Genomic DNA, 25,679 nt, shown 5'->3' with positions numbered 1-25,679 from the left:
TCTTGAGTTTAAAAGTAGTAGCACACAATCTGAACTCGTGTTTTGTTGATGGGACAAAAATTGTTGAAATTATCCATGTCCTCACCCTTCACCCCCACCTTTACCATGAAAATCAGAAATACAAATTTGTTTGTTATCTGCATTCATATATGAAGTATGCAAAATGATACAGACTTCTTGTGTTTACTAGAGCCTTGTGTTTTTACTAATAACTTTGAACTCAAATTGGTATATCAATGGACTGTTGAAAGCTTGTTCTTCTGTTTATTTCACTGGAATAGTCTGCTGTCTACTATCGTGGGCTTTTTGTTGCATTGTAGACTGAATATGTGGATCACCAGAAGAAAAATTCTGCCTTTAAGTCAGGAGTGAAGAAAATATGACTCAATGACTACAGACAGCCGCCAAGGTTGCCTTTAAAATGGCACCACCAAAATTTGTCAGCAAATTGCACTGCTGATTTTGGTTGCAAACTTCTCAAAACCTTTAAAGCGAGTTGAAAATATTTGCTTTAATAGCAGTACTATGTTTTGGTGGTGAAATCAGGTGGCAAACAAGGTATACATCATTAAAAAAAAAAAAGAAATATTCTCTGCTTCCTTTAATTGCATCTCTAGATTCCCAAGAGTTTGGATATAGTCCATATATTTTTAAGGGGGCAGAATTTGTCCTGAAACTACTAGAGTTGTCCATCACTACATTTAAGCCTTATTCTGAGCTGTCCTAAGAAATATGTTTTCAAGTCAGTTTAATGTCCCAATCTTGTTTTGAAGCTAGTTATCATTCTTGGTTTGGACAAAACAAGAGGAAATGGTTAATGCATATGCAAAATGGTTGTTTAGGATTGATCTGGGACCTTATCACACTACCAAATTCAGCATCCTAGAATGCTTCCAGCCTATTCTGAGGATGGAGCCCAAGACCATGTGACTTCCGGCGGAGGCCTCACACCTACCCTCACATCATGGGAGGCTTCCTCCCCAGAAGAGTGACACTTCCCATGTGTGATGGGGGAAGTGTCACTGAGAGGGAGCTGCATGCGGGGCAACAGATTCACCCTGCTGACCGTCTCTTTCTTTTGTAAAGCCAAGCCTTTGCCTGGCCTTTGTGATAAGGTATAAATGTGTTCTTGGATGCAAGAATACCTGTGCTGTGTTGGCACATAGCAGTGGGATTTATATCCAAATTTATGGCAGAAGTAAACAGGTCTGCACAGCCAGTAGTTCAAATCCCATGTATATTTATTCAGAAACAATTCCCACTTATTCCATTGAGACTTGTTAGATAAGTGTGTGGGGGATTGCAACCTAACTTGGAGTTTTGTATGTGCCTACTCAAAGTAAGCACCACTGAGTTCAATGGGATGTACTTCAAGGTCCATGTGTATAGTGGTTGTAGTTTGCTTTCTTTCCTAAGGAAGCCAAGATTATGAATAGATTCTTGTACCAAAATTCTGATTCCTATTTTGGGCTGGGTTTTTTTTTCAGTGTCTCAGTTAATTACAGCAGTTCATTAGTTGATCACCATGGCATAATCAACTATCATATCAATCAGTAAGAACAATCTCTCTTTTCTTTGTCTCTCTCTCGCTCTGTATATATTCCATACTAGATTACTATAATGACATGAAATTACTTACTAGTACTACTGTGTGTGCTGATTCTGTTCCTTCTTTACATGTGTGTACGTGCCTCCAAGTCACCCATTTACTTATGGTAATACATGCATTTCATCAGGTTTGTTTAGTTGATGAATACTAAGAGGTGGTTTTGTCAGTTCCTACCTTAGCAATAGAAAACTCAGAGCAGTCTTAAATAGTTCATTAGAATTGGAATGTTCGACTTTGGTTGTGTTAGTACTGTTGCAAGCATTATTGGCTGGATCCAAACTAAGACGTCAATAGCTAGAGTAGTTGCACAGGCCATCTCTTTGACTTGAAACACTGCACTTTATTCCTCTGCCCCAAAGCATCTTAGAATATAACATTGCATTTTAGTTCTAGTGGCCCCTCCAGGCCATCCTCTCCTCCATCCCAGTGGTCTTTTTTCTTTTTTCTTTTCTGATTGATATGTTATTTGAGTGATTATATTTCTTCTGTTTATGTGATTATTTTAGTCAATTGTTATGTTTTGTTTTTGTTTTTAATTTTTATAGCATTTTATAATGTTTTCAGTGTTTTATTGTACAAAGTTTTATGCTGATTTTATATTGGAAACTGCCCTGAGTCCCTTTCGGGAGAGAGGGCGGTATACAAATAAACTTTTACTTACTTACTTACTTACTTACTAATTCTGTACCCAGTTTTCTGTGAGTAAACCTTATGGAACTCAACAGAAATGCTTTTGCATAAACATGTAAAGGATTATGCTGAAAATTAATTTAGCTTGGGTCTCTATGAAATTAGTGGGGTGGGTTAATCATGCCTTAGCTTAAATCTCACTGATTTCAGTAGGAATGAAAGGCAACTAATTTTAATGGGAATCAAATCTTCTGTATTTACAAATGCACATATTAAGCAGGCTTCATGAGGACACCAGAGCAAGCTTACTGGTGATCTAATCCTAAGTCTGGAAGGCCTTCATGCAAAACCAGGGAGGTGCAATGCAAATCCAAGCTTTGAGTAAAGGCTGTAGACACACACTATTTGTAATCTGGGATTTTAATGCACTCTCCCAATTTGAGAGAATGGCAGTTACTGAGCTAATCAGTTGGCACACTGTGCGGCACAATGCTAAAGATGTAAGTAACTTGATTTATCTTTGCAGGCTAAATGAGAGTGCAAAATAGAAATGGTGGTGGGGATTCTTTTGGTTTGTCTTGGAGACAAATGTCCATTTAGAAGACTGATTTTTGTGCTTATATGTAATTCTGTGGTATTTCAAACTATTGTAACTGTTACCTTGTTGCATGGTCAGTAAAAAAGTAGACACATTGGATGGGCTGGTTATTTTTTCATAAGCAATTAACCTTCTCTCTGCCCCTTTTTTGCTGCTGCTGCTTACCTTCACATTAGGAAAAAGGTTTCCTTTGAGCAAATTGCACAAAGCACATTGGAGGGGAAGTGCTTGATGCCTCACTCTCATGATGGAGGCAAAAACTGTTGTAGGATCTCGATTTTCTCAATGCAGTCTCTTTCACACTATCTAATTATTGCACTTTGATCCCACTTTAACTACCATAACTGCCTCATATGTAATACTAGGGTTAGAAATCAAACTAAGGTTATTTGGCATACCTAGCCAGAGCTGTACAAAATCCACATTGAACTGGATTATATGGCAGTGTGGACTCAGACATTCAACTTTAAAGCAGATATATGGCTGTATGGAAGGATCCTATATGATGCCATCGCAGTTAAAGTGGGATCAGAGTGCTATAACTATGATAGGGCATTAGATCATAACCACCTGTCTCATCCAGATGCCCAGGGACAACACTTGATCCTGAAAAGAAGTGGGCATAATACCATGGGCTTTAAATAGCATCTGATCAGCTTACTCCTTTTTTCTAGACTCACCCCAAATTAATTTTTTTAAAAATTCAGCTTTAACCTGGCTGGCATAGAGCTTCGTCTTGCAGTATCTATTTGTTTACTGGCTTGCCATGGAGAGATGTTCAAAAGTAAAAATGATACACAACAAAAGCATGAGAAACAGAGTTTTGGGGAAGGGGATAGACGGGGGGAGTGAGGAAAAAAGAGAGATCCAGCAGTGTAGAAGGAGTGAATTGAGAGACTCTGCTGTCCAACAAATTCACGTATCAAAAAGGGGGAGGAACCATCCTCCCAAAGTCAACTTGGCCAAGATTCCCTTTATCTTGGGATCATCTCTGTGTCCCCTTCCACACAGCTGAATAAAATCCCACGTTATCTGCTTTGAACTGGAATGTATGGCAGTGTGGACTCAGATATCCCAGTTCAAAGCCGATATTGTGGGGTTTTCTGCCTTGATATTCTGGGGTATATGGCTGTGTGGAAGGGCCCTGTGTCTGTCTTCTAATCTCACACACTTCCAGCTAAGAAGACCCTGGAAAACAGACCTCGAAAAGACTGTGCCAGAGTTCCAAGGGACCTTAGCAGTCAGACAAGATTGCAGTGGGATAGTTAGGCTTGTGTTCCAGCCCAGTGTGAACCACGTCCATATATCTTTATATGCTAAGAGCAGCGTCACCTTGAAACACCAAAGCCAAATTTCTTCCCAGAAACTGTATCAGCAAAACATAACCTTGGCCAGCAGAAGCCTTTATGCAGTGGCATCTAAATGTATTTTTATTTCCAAACACTTGGGCATTTGATTGTGATTCAATGTATGATACTGTTGAAAAATTTCATCTTAATTTTAATATTCAACTACAGATATAACACATCCATACAATCCTCTGAATGTGAGAGATTACACATTTTTCCCAATAATGTATATCTTTCAGGTGACTTGGATTATTACTGGCTGGATCCTGCCACGTGGCACAGTAGGGAGACATCTCCTATTAGCTCAGTAAGAAATACTGCAATACTATTATTTTATTACCAATGCAAATGCTTTTTGCTTTGATATTTCTTTATTACACTACTGTAAACCAAGATGGTTGCATAATTGCTGTCCTTGCCTCATCATCCACATAAAACAAAATTCCATTTTAATTATTGGCTAGCACTTTGTTGGTGCTTTTAACTGATAGGGGGAAAGGTTTTGTGCATTTAGATCTTTCTTCCAAAGAGTTTGCCAAAGTAGATTAATGATTGAGCAGTTCCTTACATTGGCATGCATCCTAAAGTGCTTTTCACTCTACTCCTGCATTGGGCTTCATCCAGTATTGAGCCCTGCTTGAATAAGGAGACTTTCTACTGAATTTCCATTTGTCACCAAGCCTCCCCCACAACACCAAAAACATTTTTCACAGTGAGAGGCAAGGAAAGTAATCAAAAGTTAACTTTTCTTTTACCATCAGGAGTGTCCCATGAGCAGAAGATGAATCAAGGGTTGTTCTTGCTGAGTGGAGCAAGCTTTGAATATGAGCCTCATTATACAGGATATAAATAAATACTAAATATAAATACAAAAACTGAATATATTGCAGTATATTGTAGAGATAATGGAGAAAAAATCCTGTTGGTATTAGTTACTGGTTACAATATATAATTTAAATATATTATATTATTTGTTTTTCAGATATATACAGTAGAGTCTCACTTATCCAATGTTCTGGATTATCCAACACATTTTTGTAGTCAATGTTTTCAATGCATTGTGATATTTTGGTGCTAAATTCGTAAATACAGTAATTACAACATAACATTACTGCCTATTGAACTACTTTTTCTGTCAAATTTGTTGTATAACATAATGTTTTGGTGCTTAATTTGTAAAATCATAACCTATTTTGATGTTTAATAGGCTTTTTCTTTATCTCTCTTTATTATCCAACATATTCGCTTATCCAACATTCTGCCGGCCCGTTTATGTTGGATAAGTGAGACTCATGTACAATCAATAATAACATAATTAAAATTAAATAATTTTAATTCAGCCTTGCACAATATTTGTCTCACACTGCAGTGTAAATGCAGTTCAGAAACCATGGATATTCCTTTTAAGTGCTGGAGAATTTACATTTTCCTTTTCTGGCATGCCTCGAAAAAGGGAGGGTTACTGAGTCCTTCATTGCTCTTACAACCTTGAAATGTGGGGAATGGCAGTGAATTATAAGGATTTTTAATTTTTAGTTTGCACTAAACTTTTCTTTATTGGATACAATCCTAGTTAAGGATATGATTTTTATGTTGGGCAAAAAAGGCAATATATCTATATCTATGTGAACAACAGAAATAACATATTGCTGAATATTAAAGCACATGTCCGGCATCCTTAAGAATTTAAGAAAAACTTGGTAGATTCTGAAAAGAAGGTTGCATGCATTTCTTCCATGATGCAGTTGTTGTACATACTTGATTTATATATTGTAAACAGGATGAGACCATTTGCTAGCCTTTAATACTTTTTCTCTCTCCTTAGCATCCTGTAACGTGGCAGCCTTCTAAAGAGGGAGATTGCCTGATTGGTCGTGTTATTCTCAACAAGAGAACAACCATGCCAAAAGAGTCTGGTGCATTACTTGGACTCAAAGTAAGTAGTGTGGGGTTATGTTATGAATTTTTCCTGTTCATCCATGAGTAATTTAGCATTACTGAAGGAAAACTTGTCAGTGGCCTGAATGAGAGGAGTAAGCAATGAATTATGCCTCCTGGGGCACTAATTCATATTTAGCGGCAGGACTTGAAAGTTGAGCTAGTCTTCAATGCTGAATCCCCAAGTGGTAAAGTGACACCATAATCTATGATACCTTTTCAGTATTCTGACCCAAAGAACAGTAGAATCAGAAAAATTTAAGTCTAACGGTGCAACACTTCTGTGGTATATTAAGTAAATGTTCTGATTCAAAAGCCATGAAAATACAATTGGGCTAAATAGTTCCCTGTAAAAAAAATCTCATTCTTGAAATAAATTTTTCATTCTTCAAATGTAATTTGATGAATTCTGAGTCTGATTTATTCATTTTTATTCAGGTTGTAGGAGGAAAAATGACTGAATTGGGACGACTTGGTGCCTTCATTACCAAAGTAAAGAAAGGTAGCTTGGCTGATGTAGTGGGACATCTAAGAGCAGGTAACTTAGCTATTGTTATATATTATTCATGTGGTTGTGAAAAGCCTTTATAGCTTCTATTTTTTGTGGTCCATATCTAGTTTCAATGTACACTTGTCTCAATATTTTACAATGAACACTTAAAACCAATATTGGTGGCATTATACAGAGTTTCTATCACCATTATACAAGTTACATTGATTTTTTTCTTTTTAAAAATTGCACACAAATGGAATTAAAATAACAACAAATAAAAAGGGAGAAGAAAGGAGGGGAAGACTCTAGAGAAAATAATTGCCTTAGGTCAGGAGCCTTTAACACATTTATGTAGACAAAAAATTCAAATCAGAAGAAGAATTTAAAGACCAAGAAAGTAGATTAATAGCGGTAAAAATAGAAATAGGTTTAGAAAAAACCCTCCTCTGTAACATCTATGCACCTAATGGCCCCAAAACTAAATTTATTAGATTATTAAGAGAAAAAATAAATCAAAAATATTTTGATCATGTAATTATAATGGGAGATTTTAATGGAATACTAGATTAAAAATATGGACAAAACTAGAAAAAAGAAAAGTAAAAAATGAATCTAGCCTTTTACCAAGGAACTTTATATCCCTAAAAGAAGAGTTTGATATGCAAGATGCATGGCGAGAGCATAATCCCAATCAAAAGGATTATACTTTCTTCTCTAGTACGCATAGTGTATGGTCCTAGATCGATATGATCTGGACATCAAAAACAATAACAACCAAAATCAACAAAATCAAAATACTGACAAGAGATCTTTCAGATCATTGTCCAATAACCATGGGTATAAATTATAGAAGGTATACTAGGAGTTGGAGGCTAAATGACAATTTAATAAAACAGGAGGAAGACACAGGAAAATTAAAAAAGATGACAAAGGAATTTTGTGAAATAAATGATACCCCGGAAATTAAACCACAAATAATTTGGGATGCTTACAAAGCGGTAACAAGAGGATTCTTTATTCAACATGTGGCGATAAAGAATAAGATGAAAAATCTTGAACTAGATAATTTTTAAAAAGAAATTGAATTGAAGGAAAAGGAACTAAAAGCAAACCCGGAGAACCAAAAAATAAAAATAAATCTAGAAACATTAAACCAAAGGAAAAACACGTGGGAATTGGAGAGGACAGCTAAGCAAATGAAATGGGTGAAACAAAATTTCAAAATATACCTATAATAAGAAATGATAAAATATTTAAAGATTGGAATAGGGATATAACCAAATTTATATGGAAAAATAAAAAGCCTAGAATTAAATATAGCACTATGATCACCCCTAAAAATAAAGGTGGACTGGGACTCCCAGATCTAAGATTATATCATGAGGCATGTGCCTTGGATTGGATAAAAGATTGGGCAGATCTTCAAAAAATAAAAATCTTAACATTGAAAGGCCATGGCCTAAGGAGATGGTGGCATGGATATATGTGGTACGAAAAATTGAGAGTGGAGAAAATTTTTGGCAACCACTTTATTAGATCGTCCCTGATTAAAATTTGGAACAAATATAAAAATTATTTTTACGCAAAGACACCACTATGGCTATCCCCCTGGAAGCCAACCAAAGAAGATTATTAGGATGGACAAAGTGGCCGACTTATAAGGAAATCTTAAAAGAATTGAGTACAAATCAAGCCTCACCCCCAAATTAAGGATTTAGATGAAATACAAAAGAATAATACAAATGTTTCCTGGTGTCAATACATTCAAATTAAAGAAGCATTTTAAAAAGATAAAATAATAGGGCTTACAATAGAAAAAGGATTTTGTGACATTTTAATCCAAGGAGAGAAAAAAATCGTATCAATTTTATATAAGAAATTATTAGAGTGGGCAACAGAAAAAGAAGAGATCACAAATTCAATGATAAAATGGGCAGAAAACATAGGTAGGCCAATAAAATTACAGGAATGGGAGTCAATTTGGACAAAGAAAATAAAATACGCATATGTGACAGAATGTAAAGAAAATTGGCTTAAGGTTATACATAGATGGTATTTGACACCTTAAAAATGTATAAGAATGTTAATAACCACTGTTGGAAATGTAAGGAACAAGTAGGGTCTTATTTCCACATGTGGTGGAAGTGTAAAAAAATAACAAGCTATTGGAGAATCGTTTGATCAGTATGTAATAAAATATTAAGACTAGAATTGGAAATGAAACCAGAAAATTTTTTACGAGGGTTATCCAGAAAGTAGATTACGTTTTGGAATTAAAAATGAACAAAGTATAGGAGAAAACATTTACCATATGCAGTTGAAAGCCACACCCAAATACCACTTCTCAACATAGTCGCAATCTAGGCACTTATCATAGCGATGAATAAGCTTGGCAACTCCTTCCCCACAAAACTCTGCTGCTTGCATCCTCAACACAGCGTTTTGACGACGATGCGCAGCTGAGGGATGGGGTGACCGGCTGGTTGAGGAGGTTACTTTCTGGCTATCCCTCGTATTAAGCCTTTTAGATCCCCAGGAAAATATAGATTCAAATAAGGATAAACTTTTTACTTTTTTCATAACTACCACAAGAATCATACTAGGGAAGGTTTGGAAATCAGAAACTTTACCCACCAAAGAGTCATGGATAAAAAAAATTATAGAGATAAAGGGCATGGACAGATTGACTTTTTTAATCAAGAAAAATACCAGTAGCGCTGGTATTGCCTGTAGCCAGAGCAATCTGTTATAACTGAAAGACTCCAAATGCTCCCTCTATCCCCCTCCAGAGGATCGATATTTACTATTAGCTGACCCTGCTTATAGTCTGCTTTTAATTTGTTTTTATTATAGCATGTTTTTAACTTGCTCTTTTATCTGACTTTTATGGGAACTGCGATTCCCCTTTCGGGCACCTGTGCCCATTTCTATATATTCTGGTCATAGACCGTAATAAATTGCTGAGCTGAGCTCAGTAGCGCTATGAAAGAAACGGACTGGACAGTTTTTGAAGAATATTTGATAGAAAACTACTACTAGAGAAAGAAGAGGAAATTGGAAGGAAGAAGAAAGGAAGTCACCCCCCCCCCCATTTTAGCTTCTTCCCCTGGCATTTAGCCAGATCCCCAACCTTTCCTATACCTTCCCCGAAACTACCCAATTACCTAATTACCCAATCCTTACCCACCCCCACCCCTTCCCCAATAAATTTCCTACCCCATCTATACCCTCTGACAATCCACCCCCTTTTTTCCTTTAGAAAATTTTACTGTAGCACATTAGAAAAGCATTAATAAAAATCATTAAAAACACACACATAGGGAATGCTATATAAATCTTTGTATGCTACACAGATATCCAAATACAAGTTCAGTCACAGCAGTGCTTCCTATTGAACATATGCTCAAGTGAAAATGAAGCAGCTGTCTTCTCTGAACACTGTAGGACTGATGGCATTATTTTACTTTTGTAGTCCTGATTCTGTTTTCCTCATCCTAATCATCTTCATTATCATGGTGCCAACTTCCAAGATGTGGGCATATAAAATGGAAAGTATGAATGCTCAATTTTTAAAGGCAGTGCCCAACACAGAGTTAGTACAAAGTATTGCCACCATTGGACAGGATCATATGTGTAGCATGGACTCATTTCTCTCACATCTCCAACATATATGTTGTTTGTAAACTATCCGTCAACCTTAAAATAGTATATTTTACTTTTATATTTTCTGGGGCATATAAATGCCAAAAGGGATAATGACTTCTCTTCAGTTATGGCATTCTAGCTGCTCACTACAGTTCTCATGGATGCTCTATATATCTACTTTAGATTAATCATAGTCATCAATACATGGCAGTTGCAGGTCTTTAGAAGGCTTCAGTAGTCTTTCCAGCAGGAAATGTATTTGGCAGTTCTCTGGGAGTACAGAGCCAACTTGAGTAAAGAAACCAAATATTTACACTAATAAATATTTCAGTTGCACATGCAACCATTCCCTCACCCCCTTTGAATCTAATAATTGACTAAACGTAGAGATAACATCTAATTCACTTATTCTAAAGGAAAGGGCATCCTACTTTCATTAGATCTGGATTACATCAAAGTGCTAGCTTCTCATGGTGAAGAAGTCAAATCTAAACTGCCTATCGAGATTCTATCAGAATTCTCAGGAGACCAGAGTGATAGATGGGTATGAGTAGCCACATGTCACACATTGGGATAGCAGTGATGTCCAAATCAACCTGTAATATAGCCTGTGGATGAGATGGAGGAAGGATACACAATGCAAACATTCACATATGAAGATGAAAAAGCCTTTTGTGATGTAGGTGCAAGACTGGAAAGTCAAAGCTGCTCTCTTTTATAGGGAGTTATTAATTTGAAGACGACATTATTTGGACAAGGAACTCCCAAAGACTTTACTAGATGAGACATGGGGAGGCTATTAGAATTAGAGGAATGTGATTTGAGGTTTGGTGGGCATTAATGTTCATGGTATGACAAAATTAAAGTGCTTATAGAGTTTAATAATCATGTTCTGATATATGCTTTATTGAGGATTTGGAATATATATAAAAACCCAGATTGTGCCAAAAGATGCCTTTATGATCTAATCACAAAAGTGCATTTTAGAAGAGAAGCAACAGATGAAAAAAGTTGTCTAATTTACCAGGATATCTTGGAAAAATAGCAAAGAAAGCATAAAAATCAAGCTGATATACAATAGTTTGCAAAACACATCTGATCTCAACCAAGCATTTTGAATGAATTATCAACCTTTAGTAATAATAATAGCCCTAATTTAAATTGGTTTTGAAGGCTCCCTCTACACTGCCATATAAAATCCAGATTATCTTCTTTGAATTGGATTATATGGCAGGGTAGACTCATATAATCCAGTACAAAGCAGATAATGTGGATTATCCGTTTTGATAATCTGGATTATCTATCAGTGTAGAAGGGGTCTAAGAGACTAATACACAGGAATTTTTTTGAGGTGCATTATCTTTGTATTACACAGCTTCAGAAAAAATAGCATATTTTAATTTTTGTGTGTGTGCATATAACTGCAAAATAAAACAAATAGCAAGAAAATAACCTTCCTCATTGTTTTTAAATTCAAGGTGATGAAGTTCTAGAATGGAATGGTAAACCACTTCCTGGAGCTACAAATGAAGAAGTTTACAATATTATTTTAGAATCCAAATCAGAACCTCAAGTTGAAATTATTGTTTCAAGACCAATTGGGTAAGTTTTAAACCTTTTTGGCTTTGTAAGTGTAGAGCGTATGGAATTTTCTTTTCAGTCACATAAATATATACACTCATGAATTTTTCATCTAAAAAAGTAAATATAGGGGAGATATCTAGGCTCTAATTCTTCATGATCTACTTTCTTTTCAGTAAACTTTATGTACAACCCCATATGAGGATGGATTTATATACAGTTAATTAAAACCACAAAGTACAAGTTGCAATTAACACAGATAGACCCTTGGTATCCACTGCGGTTTGATTACAGGAGCCCCTCATAGATACTAACATCTGTGAACCCAAGTACCAATATATACAATGATCCTGTATATCTATATCTATATCCATAAGAAAAGTGAAAACCCATTTGTGTGTATGTGGCACGGGTGTCTGTTCACACAGACAGCCTCCAGCCTCCACAAACAGGCTACAGTTCCCAATGCTGAGGAGCCAGCAAGTCACTCTTTTCTACTGACATTGCTATTACAGCGAGCTCCATAAACATGTAGCCCAAACCCTGCCAATGTCCTTCCCAAACACTACGGCCCACCGCCCAAGGAATGCTTTTGTTTGGGGACCATTTCATCCTAGATTGTTCATTGTCCTCCACCACAGGCAGGCATCCCAGGGTTCTCCATTGGTGTGAAATTTGCATGACCCCGCCTACTGCCCTTCTCTTTCAAATCTGTCTGCAGAACAAACACAGCACAACTACACTTCCTGGAGGAGTTTGGGGGATTGACTCTACATGGTGGAAGTTGTAGTGCACCCTACATCAAGTCAGAGCACTGTGACTCCTACTGGGGAATGTAGAGGAGTTGTAGTTCACCTCCACCCAGAATGCTATGATCCCAAACAATGATGGCTCTGGGCCAAACTTGCCATCCATTACCTGATATGCCCAGATTTGAATACTGGTGGGTTCTGAGGGGAATTGGCCTGGACATTTGGGAGTAGTAACTACTGGGATTTATTGTTCACCTGCAATGAATGAGCATTCCGAACCCCTCCGATGATGGACCAGGGCCAAACTTGGCATACAGACCCACCATAAACAAAAAAGCGTATTGGACAAGTTTGGGGAAAAGGGAGTTATAGTTCACCTGCATCCAGAGAAACAGTGACCCCCACCAACAATGGACCGGGACCAAACTTTGCATAGAGAAGCCTCATGACCAACTGAACCTACTGCAGGGGTTTGTGGGAATGCGCCTTGATTTTGGGAGTTGGTAGTTCACCTGCATCCAAAGAGCACTGAGCCCAGCCAACGACGGATCTGGATCAAACCTGGCACCCAGACTCAACATAGCCTGCTGTGGATACTGACAGATGTTTTGGGACAATTGCCCCTGGAATCAGAGAGTTGTAGCAGTTCACCCCCATCCAGAGAGCACTGCAGCCAGGCGATGACCAGCCAACGACAGATCTGGACAATACTTGATATACAGACCCAAAATGGCCAACTTTGAATACTGGCTGGGTTTGGGGAGGATTGACCCACGATTCTGGGAATTGCAGTTCACCCACTCCAAACTGAGAATACCTAACAAACAAAGACAAATAATGCCTTTATCAAATAACCCGGGCATCGCCGGGTTCCCAAGCTAGTATTAATATAAAATAAATATATCCTTAATATAATCTATTATATTAATATAAAATAAATATACTATTAATATAAAATAAATCCTTAATATAAAATAAAATATGTTTTTCTTTTTTATATTAAAAAATCAAGCCATGGTTGGTTGAATCCATGAGTGCAGAATCTCTGAATATGGAGGGCTGGTGGTACATAAGTGAAATTAAGACTGGTATTTATCAACCAGGTGTTGAAATTCTATTGATTTGAAAAGATCACAGGTGCTATGGCCATGAAATAAGTCAACACTTTGAGGGTCTCATCATATGAAGTCGCTCAATGCAGGCAAAAGTGGGTGGGTGGGGGTGTGTGCCCGCCAGGTAGTGTGGCAAATCTGGCGGGTAATGAGGGAATCCATCTTTTCCAATCCCATGGGGGAAAGTGTCACTGCCATGCTTCCCCCCATTCTTGCTTTGTTGCTCCATCCTATGACACTTTTGCCACGATTCAGGGACGGCGCCCCACCAGAAGTAGTTCTATGTTGTTTGATGGGATCCAGCAAGCTCCGTTTCCAAAATGTGGTGGAAGTGTCATAGGATGGGCAAATTTGCTTATGTAATGAAGTCCTGAGTCTCCTGTGGAGAGAATAAGTGGGGTAAAATAATAATAATAATAATAATAATAATAATAATAATAATAATAATAATAATAATAATAATAGAACCATGATCCCTCTGTCAACAATCTTACAAAAAAACAGATCTTGGCTATCAAACATCTAAGAAATCTCACAAAATTTCGCATCTGATGTACATGGATGACCTGAAGCTGTATGGGAAAACGGAAACTGAAATCCAGTCTCTGACTAACACTGTCCGAATTTTTAGCACTGATATCAGCATGGAGTTTGGTTTGGACAAATGTCCGACAGGGGCATTGAAGAAGGGAAAAATCATTGAATGTGAGGGCATAAATATGTCTAATGGCCAAACAATAAAGTGTCACCAACCAGAGAACTATAAATAGCTGGGCATATTACAGCTGGACAACATCAAGCATGAACATGTGAAAACTGTAGTCAGCAAAGAATACACACAAAGGGTCAGAAAAATTCTCAAAAGCAAGCTCAATGGAGGCAACACCTTCAAGGCCATAAACACCTGGGCCATACCTGTCATAAGATATACTGCTGGCATCATAAACTGGACACAGGTGGAACTGGACAATTTGGACAGAAAAACAAGAAAACTCATGACCACTCATCATTCACTGCACCCCCGCAGTGATATTGACTGGCTATATCTGCCTAGAAGATCAGTGGGCAGAGGACTCTTACAAGTAAAACAAGCAGTCAAAGAAGAAGAACATGGTCTGGCAGAATATGTAAAACAAAGTGAAGAACCTGCTTTGATTTAAGTCAAAAATCAGAAACTCCTCAAAACACAGCAGACAAAGAATCAGTACAAGAAAACCGCACTACAAACTAGAGCTGACAGCTGGCACAACAAAACATTGCATGGAAAGTGCCTTGACAAAATTGAAGGAAAAGCTGATAAGGAGAAGACCTGGCTATGGCTCACGAATGGGACACTGAAGAAGGAGAAAGAAGACCTGATCCTTGCAGCCCAGGAGCAAGCCATCAGAACAAATGAAATTAAGGCCAAGATCGAAAAATCAGCTGATGATCCAAAATGCAGACTGTGCAAGGAAACCGATGAAACCATTGATCATATCCTCAGCTGCTGTAAGAAAATCGCACATACAGACTACAAACAGAGGCACAACTATGTGGCCCAAATGATTCATTGGAACTTATGCCTCAAGTACCACCTCCCAGCAGCAAAGAACTGGTGGGATCACAAACCTGCAAAAGTATTGGAGAATGAGCACGCAAAGATACTGTGGGACTTTTGAATCCAGACTGACAAAGTTCTGGAACACAACACACCAGACATCACAGTTGTGGAAAGGAAAAAGGTTTGGATCATTGATGTTGCCATCCCAGGTGACAGTCGCATTGACGAAAAACAACAGGAAAAACTCAGCTGCTATCAGGACCTCAAGATTGAACTTCAAAGACTCTGGCAGAAACCAGTACAGGTGGTCCCAGTGATGATCGGCACATTGGGTGCCGTTCCAAAAGATCTCAGCCAGCATTTGGAAACAATAGACATTGACAAAATTGCGATCTGCCAACTGCAAAAGGCCACCCTACAGGGATCTGCACACATCATCCGAAAATACATCACACAGCCCTAGACACTTGGGAAGTGTTCGACTTGTGATTTTGCGATACAAAATCCAGCATCTCTATCTTGTTTGCTGTGTTATAATAAAATAATAGAACAATTTGATTTTTCTCACCCCTGCTGCATGACCCTAGAAAATGTTAAGCCACTACTATGGCTACTGATATAGGATGCTGGGCATGAAATGTTTGCCTGAAAATAAAGTTCAGTAAAAATTGGGAAAAAATATGATCATGTGTATTTTCAGATGCAAGAGCATTTCATAGGTTGGGAGCTGATATGCAAAAAGCTATTCTCCTGTTTGTCACCAACCAGACCCATGAGAAACCGCAGGAGCTCTTCACTGGAAGACCTCATTGATGAGGCATATTGTTTCTCCTTCCAATTTTCAGCTACATTCATCAATTAATTTCACAAAATAAATGTCAATTTGGAGATGTTGCTCATCAGTTTTAGCGTCCCCTGATATCAGTTTGGTTCTCCACACAAAGAGGAAGATGGTATTTTGTGCAGAGGAATGTGTCCCCTCTTTGCAGTTGTTCACCACTGGGAATAATAGTAACTGGAATCCTCCCTCTATTCAGAGCCACTGGTAAAGTCACTGGCCACAGGTGCAACCTGGTTTCATCCATACATGTCGGGTATGGCTCCTACAAAGTGCTAGCAATGTTTCATAATCCTCAGGACACCTGCTAGATTCTGAAACAATCCAATTTTAGAAAATCTCAAAATGAGTTTTGGGAATTAAGATAATGAATCTGGAATCCTAATTTTAAATTATCCCCATGTTTAAAAGATTTTTCCAGACAATAATATGTTTGGTTGATTTCAATGCATAATGTTTGCAATCTACATCTAGTTAAATATCTACAGTAACCATGGAACCCATGAATGCAGTTTCACATACCTGTGTGTGTGGAAAATGATTTCTCTGGGAATTTGCTAGATCTTCCATGCAATTTTATGGTATACTTTCCCCCCCTGAAAGTTTCCATCAAGTTGCGCTGGATGACATTGCAAATTTCTAGAGATGATACCTCTCTAGGAATCCTTAGGTCCTTACATATGCGGAGACCAGAAATCAGCTAACAATATTTGATTGTCTCAGCAATTGTGGGTAATTGTAATCCATCTGGGAATGTATTTCCCATGGGTACAGAGGTTTTACTGCATATAGTTATATATAGTTTTCATATTTATATTGAGATACTTTCTTTTAAGTTTTTTTGTTTAATTTTCCTTGTTTCCTTGTTTGTCTCTTTGTTATTGTAAGACTTTTTCATAGGTTTCATTCAGCAAACTCCTTCAGACGTGTGTATAAAAACTTCTAGTGAGTTACAGTTTGTGTCATGTTGTGATGGGGGAAACTAGAATTAGTAGTTATTCTCATTAGCTGCTACCTTTATCCTTTCTCGCATCTTTCTTTTTGTCCTGTGATTTTGAAATATTGTGGAATATCCAGTCACAATATTAACATGATGGTGTTCAAACAGAAATTGCTGTATGTATCATCACCATCATTATCATTATAATAATCATCAAAAAGTATACCTACCATGTCCCTTGGGAAGAGTGAATTGTCATTTGTTGTAAATCACCTCTTTCTGTCTAACTGAGATATACATTAAAGTAAAAGCAACTGTTGTGATTGCATTGAACTGCATTTTGTGGCAATGTATACCCATATAATGCAGGTCAGTGCAGTTCAACTGCATTATGAAACTGTGTTATATGGCACTGTAGATGGGACTTTACTAAAAGTGGCTAAGACCCATGAAGCTGGGATTTTTCAGGGGCATACGTGAAAATTTGAGGGCTTTCCCATGTTAGATGATCCATTGGCACTAAAGTAATTTCTGAGTTGTATCCCTTGAAAATTAGGCCATGTATTTGTTCTGTGAACCAGCCATTCAGTATTTCCCCTCTTTTTTGTATGTGTCCATATGTATGTTCTAGTGACATTCCAAGGATTCCTGAGACTTCTCATCCTCCACTAGAGTCTAGTGAGTATGCACTTTGTTCCTTTTTTTGCTTTGATAGGAGACTGTATTTGTCCATAAGATTTAATTCTGCAATATCCAGTCTGTTAGCAGTGTCATTGCCTAAAACTTGTTTTGCCATCAGTGGGTTTAATCTACAAAGACTTGGTCAGTACAACCTTTATGCAGAGCCTTTATGTGTATCAGTGAGATCTGCTTAGATGATGTGCAGGACTCTGCCCAAAATGCATGGGATAAGAAACAGTAGCAATTCATAATATCCAGTGGGGTCTTTTTTGAATGATCATAGTTGTCTGATAAGAGTACAGTTCACTCTTCTCCTTGCTCAGTATACATCTCAGAGGAATTCTGCATGTTGACGGGCGGCATTCCCACTATTTCTAAAGTTCCATGTGAAAACTGAGGTTGTTGAGAATTCTTTTTTGTTCTTGTACAATCAGTTCATTAAGGAACTATCATAATAGGACCCTTTTGGAGATTGTATATGCAATGCCACTACAAGTACTTAAGATTCTTTTACTTGCATGTCCTCTACCAATTTGTAAATTTTAGCATTTAGTAGTATTAGTATCTGAAGGCTCCATTGTTCTTCTCCTACTAATGCACAGTACAATCATCAATATGATATCAATATTATATGACTATATTTGAGGCCAGTTTCTTCAATGTCCCCAATCCAATTTTTAGGTTTAAGAGATAAGAATGTATAGTTTATTTTGGCTTTAGAATGATTAAATAGTGTCAGTTATTTGTAGTGCATGATAATATTTCCTCAAAGGAAAGCCATTCTCACAGATACATTACTTACTATAAATGATACGAACTTATGGAAACAGAGAAAAATGCCACAGAGTTAATTGACAGAAGTTCGTTTTATACTTGGAGAAATTAAAAGAAAATTAAAAAAAATGATGACATTACTCCCTGTGCAGAATACTACAGACCAACACCACACTCACTAGCTCTGTTTGATGCCCCTGTCAGGTTAAAATCTGGGGAAGGTACCCAGCTTTTTTCCCCCATGGCAAGCCCTGAACATGTTTTCTTAGGACTTCTTTTTCCTTTATAAAATACAATTTCCTCACTACAGCAACATTATTTCTGACTTTTCATGATTAGGGATGAGTGGGATATTGAGCTTGAAAAGGAACTTGTGCAAAACATCACAATAAGTTAAAAATTGATTTTCTTGCCTTATCAGTTTCCTTGTTTTGTTTTCACTTCTATTCAAAGTTTAACATTTTGTTTAAAATCTTAACATTTAATTGATTTTTACAATAATTTTCATTTTTTTTCCTATCTCCTCTCTCCCTATCTTCCCCTTTGTATTATTTTTCTTTCTACCATGGTATTTTTAAAGTTTCTGCAGCTATGGAAAATGGGCTAAAAAGGGAAGGTACTATGTTCCTTTTCTTATCATTATTATTGTTACTGTTATTTTTGCTAGAGGAATCATTTGACCCTCACTTTATACATACGGAAAGAAGGATTTCCTTTCTAATGTGACTGGTCAACCACTGGTCTAGGAGAATTTCAGATTGTGGGTCACATGCAGCCCAAGGTCATTTATCTCTCCCTTAAGTGTCCCTTTCTTGGGGGGATGCTGTACCCATTTTGCTACATTTTATCCTCCCCCTTACAAGGTAGTATCTGTTTAAACCTCAAAATTTTGGGACTCGTCAATTTTTCTAGGGTGGGATGGGGGGGACACAGGAGCTTATGAATGGGCCCGGTTAGTAGGGAATCACATGGAGGGCTGATATAATCAACAGTTCCTGGCACTTATCTAGCTCTATATTGATTGATATTTTTGAAGAGGTGATTCTGCAAGCACATTTGAAATTTAATTGATATTGTCTAAAGGAGCATTAGAAAAATCATCTTACAATATTCATGAAATTGATGTGTTTTTTCCCCCACCCCAACCCCTTTCTTAGGTTCTAGTTCATTTGAATCTCAAAAAATGGAACGGCCTTCAATTTCTGTTATTTCCCCTACTAGTCCTGGAGCCCTAAAAGATGCCCCACAGGTTCTACCTGGGCAACTCTCTGTAAGTGGAAATTTATTTTCACAGTGGGCGAATAATTCCTCTGTTGTTATAATGTATACCACCTTCCTTGTTCAGTTGTGATTTTTAAAACTCCCCATAGTGTGCTATAGTTAGAAAAAAGCAACTGCAAAGTTTCACTCTTTACATAGTTTTATGTCTTCCTACCAATGAGAACACATAGTTATAAGCAAACATACATGTGAAGTGTGGGCCAAATTTGGACCAGAAAGATCAAAAGGGAAGGAGATTTCTTTTGCCACCAGAAGAAATCTCATGGACCACTTTTTCTAATAGCCATTTACCACCCCAGAATGTGTGTGATGAAGTATTTTGATGACCAGGGTTTGTCATCTCAGGAGCTCTCAACAATATGACATTGCATCACACATTATCAGGGAATTTGGGATGGTTGTGGTAGAATTTAGTGGGACAGTTGGGAGGAGCTTCAGCAAAGCCAGCAAATTTGGCCCTACTTTTTTCCCCTAGTTTGGCACTCTTTCAGAATGATGTTGGTGCCTACATATAGGATCAGACTGATTATTTGCATGAATGATCCCCTCTCCACAATTTTCTTATAATTCACTTTATATTTTGGGGATAAGGCAATGTACTGATATTTCTATCATGGTGAAAAATATAGCTTCTGAAATTGAATAAAGAAAAATATATGGGTGAAAACATTGTCCTTCACTTTAAAATATGGCATGCATGCAGACTAGCCTATGTACAGAATATATTTTATGTTATACAGTATTTGTAAACGAATTGCAAATCTGTAAGGCCTGTCTTGAAAATTTATGTTCATATAAAAAAAGCTTCAGTATTTTACTTCTTCCATGTTGTGCTTTGTACACGGAACATCCAAGGTCTAACAGAACTTCATTCACATAGCCACATATCACCATGGTGCTTTCTGATGGAGCCAATCCACATACATTCAGATAGGAGTTATGGAAAGCTGTTGTTACATAGTATGGACCATTGTGATTTTATCCTCCTGCTCAGATGTCTATTTGAGCATGTTTTCAATTCTGAACACATGTGTGTGAGAGGGGGGGGGGGAGAAGGAGAGGGGAAGAGGGAGTGTTTTGGTGGTGGGAATGCATGAGTCTGCCAAGCTGCTGTATTCTTTGTACTAGTGGTAATTGTCCTCCAACCCCAGTGATCATATTGTCATCCCAGTTCTGGGTCTCTAGGTTTGATAGTGTATAAATTCAAGATATGGAGAGAAAATGAATTCAAATAAATGCATTTTAAGTCGCATTTATATTTTTAGGTTAAACTATGGTATGACAAAGTGGGACATCAGTTAATAGTGAACGTTCTTCAAGCAACAGATCTGCCACCTAGAATAGATGGACGACCAAGGAATCCTTATGTGAAAATGTATTTTCTTCCAGACAGAAGGTAGTAGTTCTAGTGTAAAATCTGATCGATTATATGAACAACTGAAAATAATGTTATGTTAAAATGAGCATATGTTTCATAATGTTTCATATAAACCATTAAAAAGTTATGAATAACTCCATATTTAAAGTAATTTATGCTTACTTAAGACTGCCCTCAGTGAAGACTAAAGGACAATTCTTAATGAGAATTAGTAACATCATTTTGATGAATGCTAGAACTCCAGTCTTTTCTACAAAATAGTAAGATATTCTGAATACACATTCTTTTCCCCCATCCTTATGGGTGCAGTTTGTTTTTATATTCCTTTGATTTTTTCATGTTTCCTAGACCAATTGGACATGGTCACCAAACAATCAACTGATGTCCCTTTCTACATTTAATAGGTGACTTCTAGATAATGACTAGTCTCTTAATGGTTCCATATGTTTGTCTGACAATAGTAATTCATAGACCGGGGGATTCTGGATGTTATAGACCAAAAGAACAATATTTCCAAGTTCTGGACTCCTTTCATTTTTCAAGTTGTGGCTCCACTTAAAGTGGCTACATATCAATCTGTGTTTCCTGTTCCAAGCGTACTCTTGGGAACACTATGTGACTAAGCAGCAAAACTGAGCGATGGCCCCTTTGTTCGTTTTGTAAACCGCTTGCCAATGGATGGAAGCCAAAGTCCCACAGCCAAACCAGCAATGACCTATCAGCACTCTGTTATGAAACCGGCAATATGAGATGACAATCGAGATGACTTGCTTTCTGCACCATGATTTACAATATTGTTTTATGTTTCAGTGATAAGAGTAAAAGAAGGACCAAAACAGTAAAGAAAAGCTTAGAACCAAAATGGAACCAAACATTTCTCTATTCACATGTGCACCGTAGAGATTTTAGAGAACGGATGCTAGAAATAACTGTCTGGGATCAGCCACGAGTACAAGAAGAAGAAAGTGACTTTCTTGGAGAGGTGAAAGAATGTGTTGACATTGTAAAGTAGTTATATTTTGAATATGTAATGGAATTTCAAAAGGCTAGATCTCATTGTTGGTCTCAATTAGACTAGGCCCACTTAATCAATTAGATCTTTTAAGGCAATACTTACATAGGATCAGTTGATTCAATTGACCTACTCTAATTAAAACTAACAGATTTAGTTTAAAGGGTCTTATTTTTCTGGTTTGAACTAAGAACAAGCTTTGCATTTCCCCACAGATCCTGATAGAGTTGGAGACAGCACTTTTAGATGATGAGCCACACTGGTATAAGCTGCAGACACATGATGAATCCTCACTACCTCTGCCTCAGCCATCACCTTTCATGCCAAGGAGACATGCTCATGGTGGAGAAAACTCTAGCAAAAAATTACAAAGTAGGTCCAGCTCTCCATTTCGTCTTGCTAGTACCTTTTGCCTAATTACTATGGTATAAAAATATGGTATGATACAACTGAACATTATCTGCAACATGTTCTTTAAAATTTGTGCTTCTCCAACATTAATACACATAAAAATACTGTAGGTGTGAACACCTAGAAATTAGGCACATGCTTCAAAAGTGAGTGTATAATGTCAATGTTATCCACTTAGTGGATCCTATGTTGATAGTAACATAGTGTGGATGCAGTCCCTTCACACCAGGGACGCACTGAATTCAACCAATATGGTCCTGTAAATGTGACTGAACATTGTATAAAATGTTTCAGTTGAATGAAAGGTCCAGAATACTTTGGCTTTCTAATGACTTTGGGAAACTTGAATGTTATTTAGAACAAAAAAAAGGTAGCTTCATGGGAGAGGAAAAATAAATTTATAAAAAATGAGTATAGATACATAAAAATGAAAGCAGTTAAGGTAAAACTGTGTGAATTCTGAGTTATCAAAAGATAGTAATTTTACCAGTCATATGGCAACCATTGTTTTAGGTGAGTAATTGTAACTGCAGTAGAATAATGAATGTGGATAAAACAGAATAGCTACCAGTTCAAGGTATATTATCCAGTTTTCATTTTTCCTGAAATCGCCAAAATGTTGACCTACCTAGTTTTTTATTCAGTATCAGCATTTGGAAATGCTTTTGACACCTCTAAGATGAAAGCCTGTAACTTGAGGTATACTTTTTCTCATACAATCTGCTCTACTTATTGTTGTGTTCCTTCAAGTCATTTCAGACTTATGACAACCTCAAACTCTGGAGCTCAGGACAGGCATTTAACATCACTTTTGCCACAGCTTTTTGTACTTCTGTAGATGTGTCAGAGTGGCCATTTCTTTTATTTTAACCAAACACTTTAGTAGAGACACTATTTCCAGAGATTACAGCACAATCTCTTTAAGACTCATTTTATGATTGTTTTCTTATATTATTAGTAAAAACGTTCTATTTAAATTTGAATGTAACCCATATTTGAATTCCCAGAATGACTGGCATTTTAAAACTTATTTTAACCCTTTACAAAAGAAACAAGTATACAGGTATCTATTTGCCTTACTGTTGCACAGGATCTCAGCGAATCAGTGATAGTGACTTCTCAGATTATGATGTTGAGGATGGTATTGGAGTAGTTCCTTCAGGTGCGTGGGTGAAGAGCATGGTCCTACATCCTTTGCTTTTACTTACCTCCCCCCTCCTAGTTTGAATTTTAGATGTTCTTTTTTGAAAAACAATGAATTGAGAGATGATACTTTTAGAAAATAGTTTGATTCATTATTCCATGGTGATCCTTTTGTGATGTCTGCACCATCTTAAATTTTATTTCTTAATGAAAAATACCCATATTCTCCTTCCCCCCATGCATTTGCAGTGCTCAGTGTAGTTCATACCTTTTTAAAGAACAGTAAAGTACAACAGAAATCAACCAACCAACCAAAAACACCAAAAACAAGCATCTGATCTTTCCTACATCTGAATATTTCATGAGTCAAGTTTGCTTTTTGGCAATTTTTCAATATACGTTCTGTATATTACAGAATGATGATGATGAGTCTATCTGAAATATGGTTCATTTTGGTCACTTTGCTTATTGCCAGACAGGTTCACCATGAAATATATTGAAAATGCATGATTTTATATGAAGTGCATGAAGCATGCCTGTCTCTCTTGTACTTCCCACCAGCATTCATAAGTGTAAATGCAGAGTAAGGTCCTTAGTGGTTGCACTCAGGCAAAGTTGGCAATCTTAGATCGCCATTGAGATTTTATTAACATTTCATTGTTGCCGATTATCATCTGATCAAGAAAATCTGCTTGAAAATGTTTAAGTAGCTATGCCAGGTTAGTATTGTAGTCAATATTATTCTGCTGGTGTATCTTTATATACCACTCTCAATATGACCAATTAATATTGTACAATTTATCTACTGATACGAATTTATTTTCATATTATTTAACAAAGGCATAAAAAGACAATAGCATTATTTTAAATGGCGATTTAATAAAACTGGGAGAAAAAGCTATTTTGGCATAGTACTTGGACACAACTAATTTTTTTTACAATGAACACAACCCATTAGTTTAGTCATGAATTCTGGATAATTTCAGCTGCATTTTGTCTTATGCTAATGAACTATCTTATGTCTCAATATATCTAGACATGTTAATCCCAATGGCTCCAGAATGTTTTTCCATTTTAGCCTAAACTGTTTGAATGAAAGCAACGTATTTTCATTTCCTGTACTTTTATATAATATGCATCTGAAACCTTGACCTTCACTAGGAGATGAGTGTTGTTTTAACACAAGTAATTAAAACTCTAAAAGGATCCCCCCCCCCCCATTGGACATTCTAGGGAAAGTTTTTGCAACGTGACACACACAATTTTCCATCCAGCCATGCAAACATATGAGAAAAGTGCATGCAATCTGCTTTGGGTGTCTGTCAGTCTATTATATTTGGTTTATGGTTTCCTTTAAACTCAACACTGAGTCCAGAGTTCCCTAAGAACCAGTACTGTCTGATCCATACATCAGTTCCTTTAATGAAGGGAAAATGATATCAGTATTTGAAGTCCTACTTAAATCATCATGCCTTAAATTGATCGGAGAGTTGCAAACACACTTGTTCTCAGGATTCATTTTTTGCCTGTTGTTGAGAGAGTTTGTGAATTTTGTATTTTTCATGTCCTTTTGGATAAAGAGGGATTGATTCATCATAACATTTGTGCATGGATAGTTTTTCCTGTGAGAGAAAACAATGTTAAAAGACATCCCGCAATTAGCCATTGGTGAGTTTTTCTAAGAGAACAGAAAGCACCATCTAAGGTTTTCCTTCATTTATGTTATGCTAGTAATTTGCAGTTTTGATTACAAGCAAGTACCTTTCTCTTAGACTTGGTTCTTTCTGCCTATCCAGCTTTGTGATGCAGTGTGAGGCTTCTCACAATTAGAGAAACCTTTCTATTAAGTCAAAGGCAGATCAAGTTCTAAGAGTAGTTTCACATTCAGCCATATTGGGTCTAATGACCTCTATGCCATACTTATGTTTGCAGGTAATTTAAATGAAACTTGAACATAGGCTTCAGTCCCAAAAC

At 37.0% G+C, this 25,679-nt stretch overlaps 1 protein-coding gene across 50 annotated transcripts in view; it reads left to right on the top strand.

The window, feature by feature from the left end:
* The window catches only part of rims1 (regulating synaptic membrane exocytosis 1), a 333,818-nt gene that overhangs the window by 196,849 nt on the left and 111,290 nt on the right, over positions 1-25,679 (top strand). For 26 of the 50 annotated variants that reach the window (XM_062981928.1, XM_062981735.1, XM_062981729.1 and 23 more), the window contains 10 exons: positions 4,426-4,493; positions 6,012-6,122; positions 6,563-6,662; positions 11,741-11,864; positions 17,657-17,703; positions 19,638-19,750; positions 21,027-21,157; positions 21,950-22,121; positions 22,367-22,523; positions 23,653-23,724. In XM_062981928.1, the coding sequence (XP_062837998.1) occupies positions 4,426-4,493; positions 6,012-6,122; positions 6,563-6,662; positions 11,741-11,864; positions 17,657-17,703; positions 19,638-19,750; positions 21,027-21,157; positions 21,950-22,121; positions 22,367-22,523; positions 23,653-23,724 (1,095 nt within the window). Of the gene's footprint in view, positions 1-4,425; positions 4,494-6,011; positions 6,123-6,562; positions 6,663-11,740; positions 11,865-17,656; positions 17,704-19,637; positions 19,751-21,026; positions 21,161-21,949; positions 22,122-22,366; positions 22,524-23,652; positions 23,725-25,679 lie in introns of all 50 variants that reach the window. The other 24 variants (XM_062981722.1, XM_062981731.1, XM_062981717.1 and 21 more) reach the window with 2 other exon arrangements.

This window comes from Anolis carolinensis, chromosome 1, assembly GCF_035594765.1.
Source record: "Anolis carolinensis isolate JA03-04 chromosome 1, rAnoCar3.1.pri, whole genome shotgun sequence".
NCBI classification, from domain to species: Eukaryota; Metazoa; Chordata; class Lepidosauria; order Squamata; family Dactyloidae; genus Anolis; species Anolis carolinensis.
Note: the sequence above shows the minus strand (reverse complement) of the source record. Positions and strands in the feature narration are given on the sequence as shown.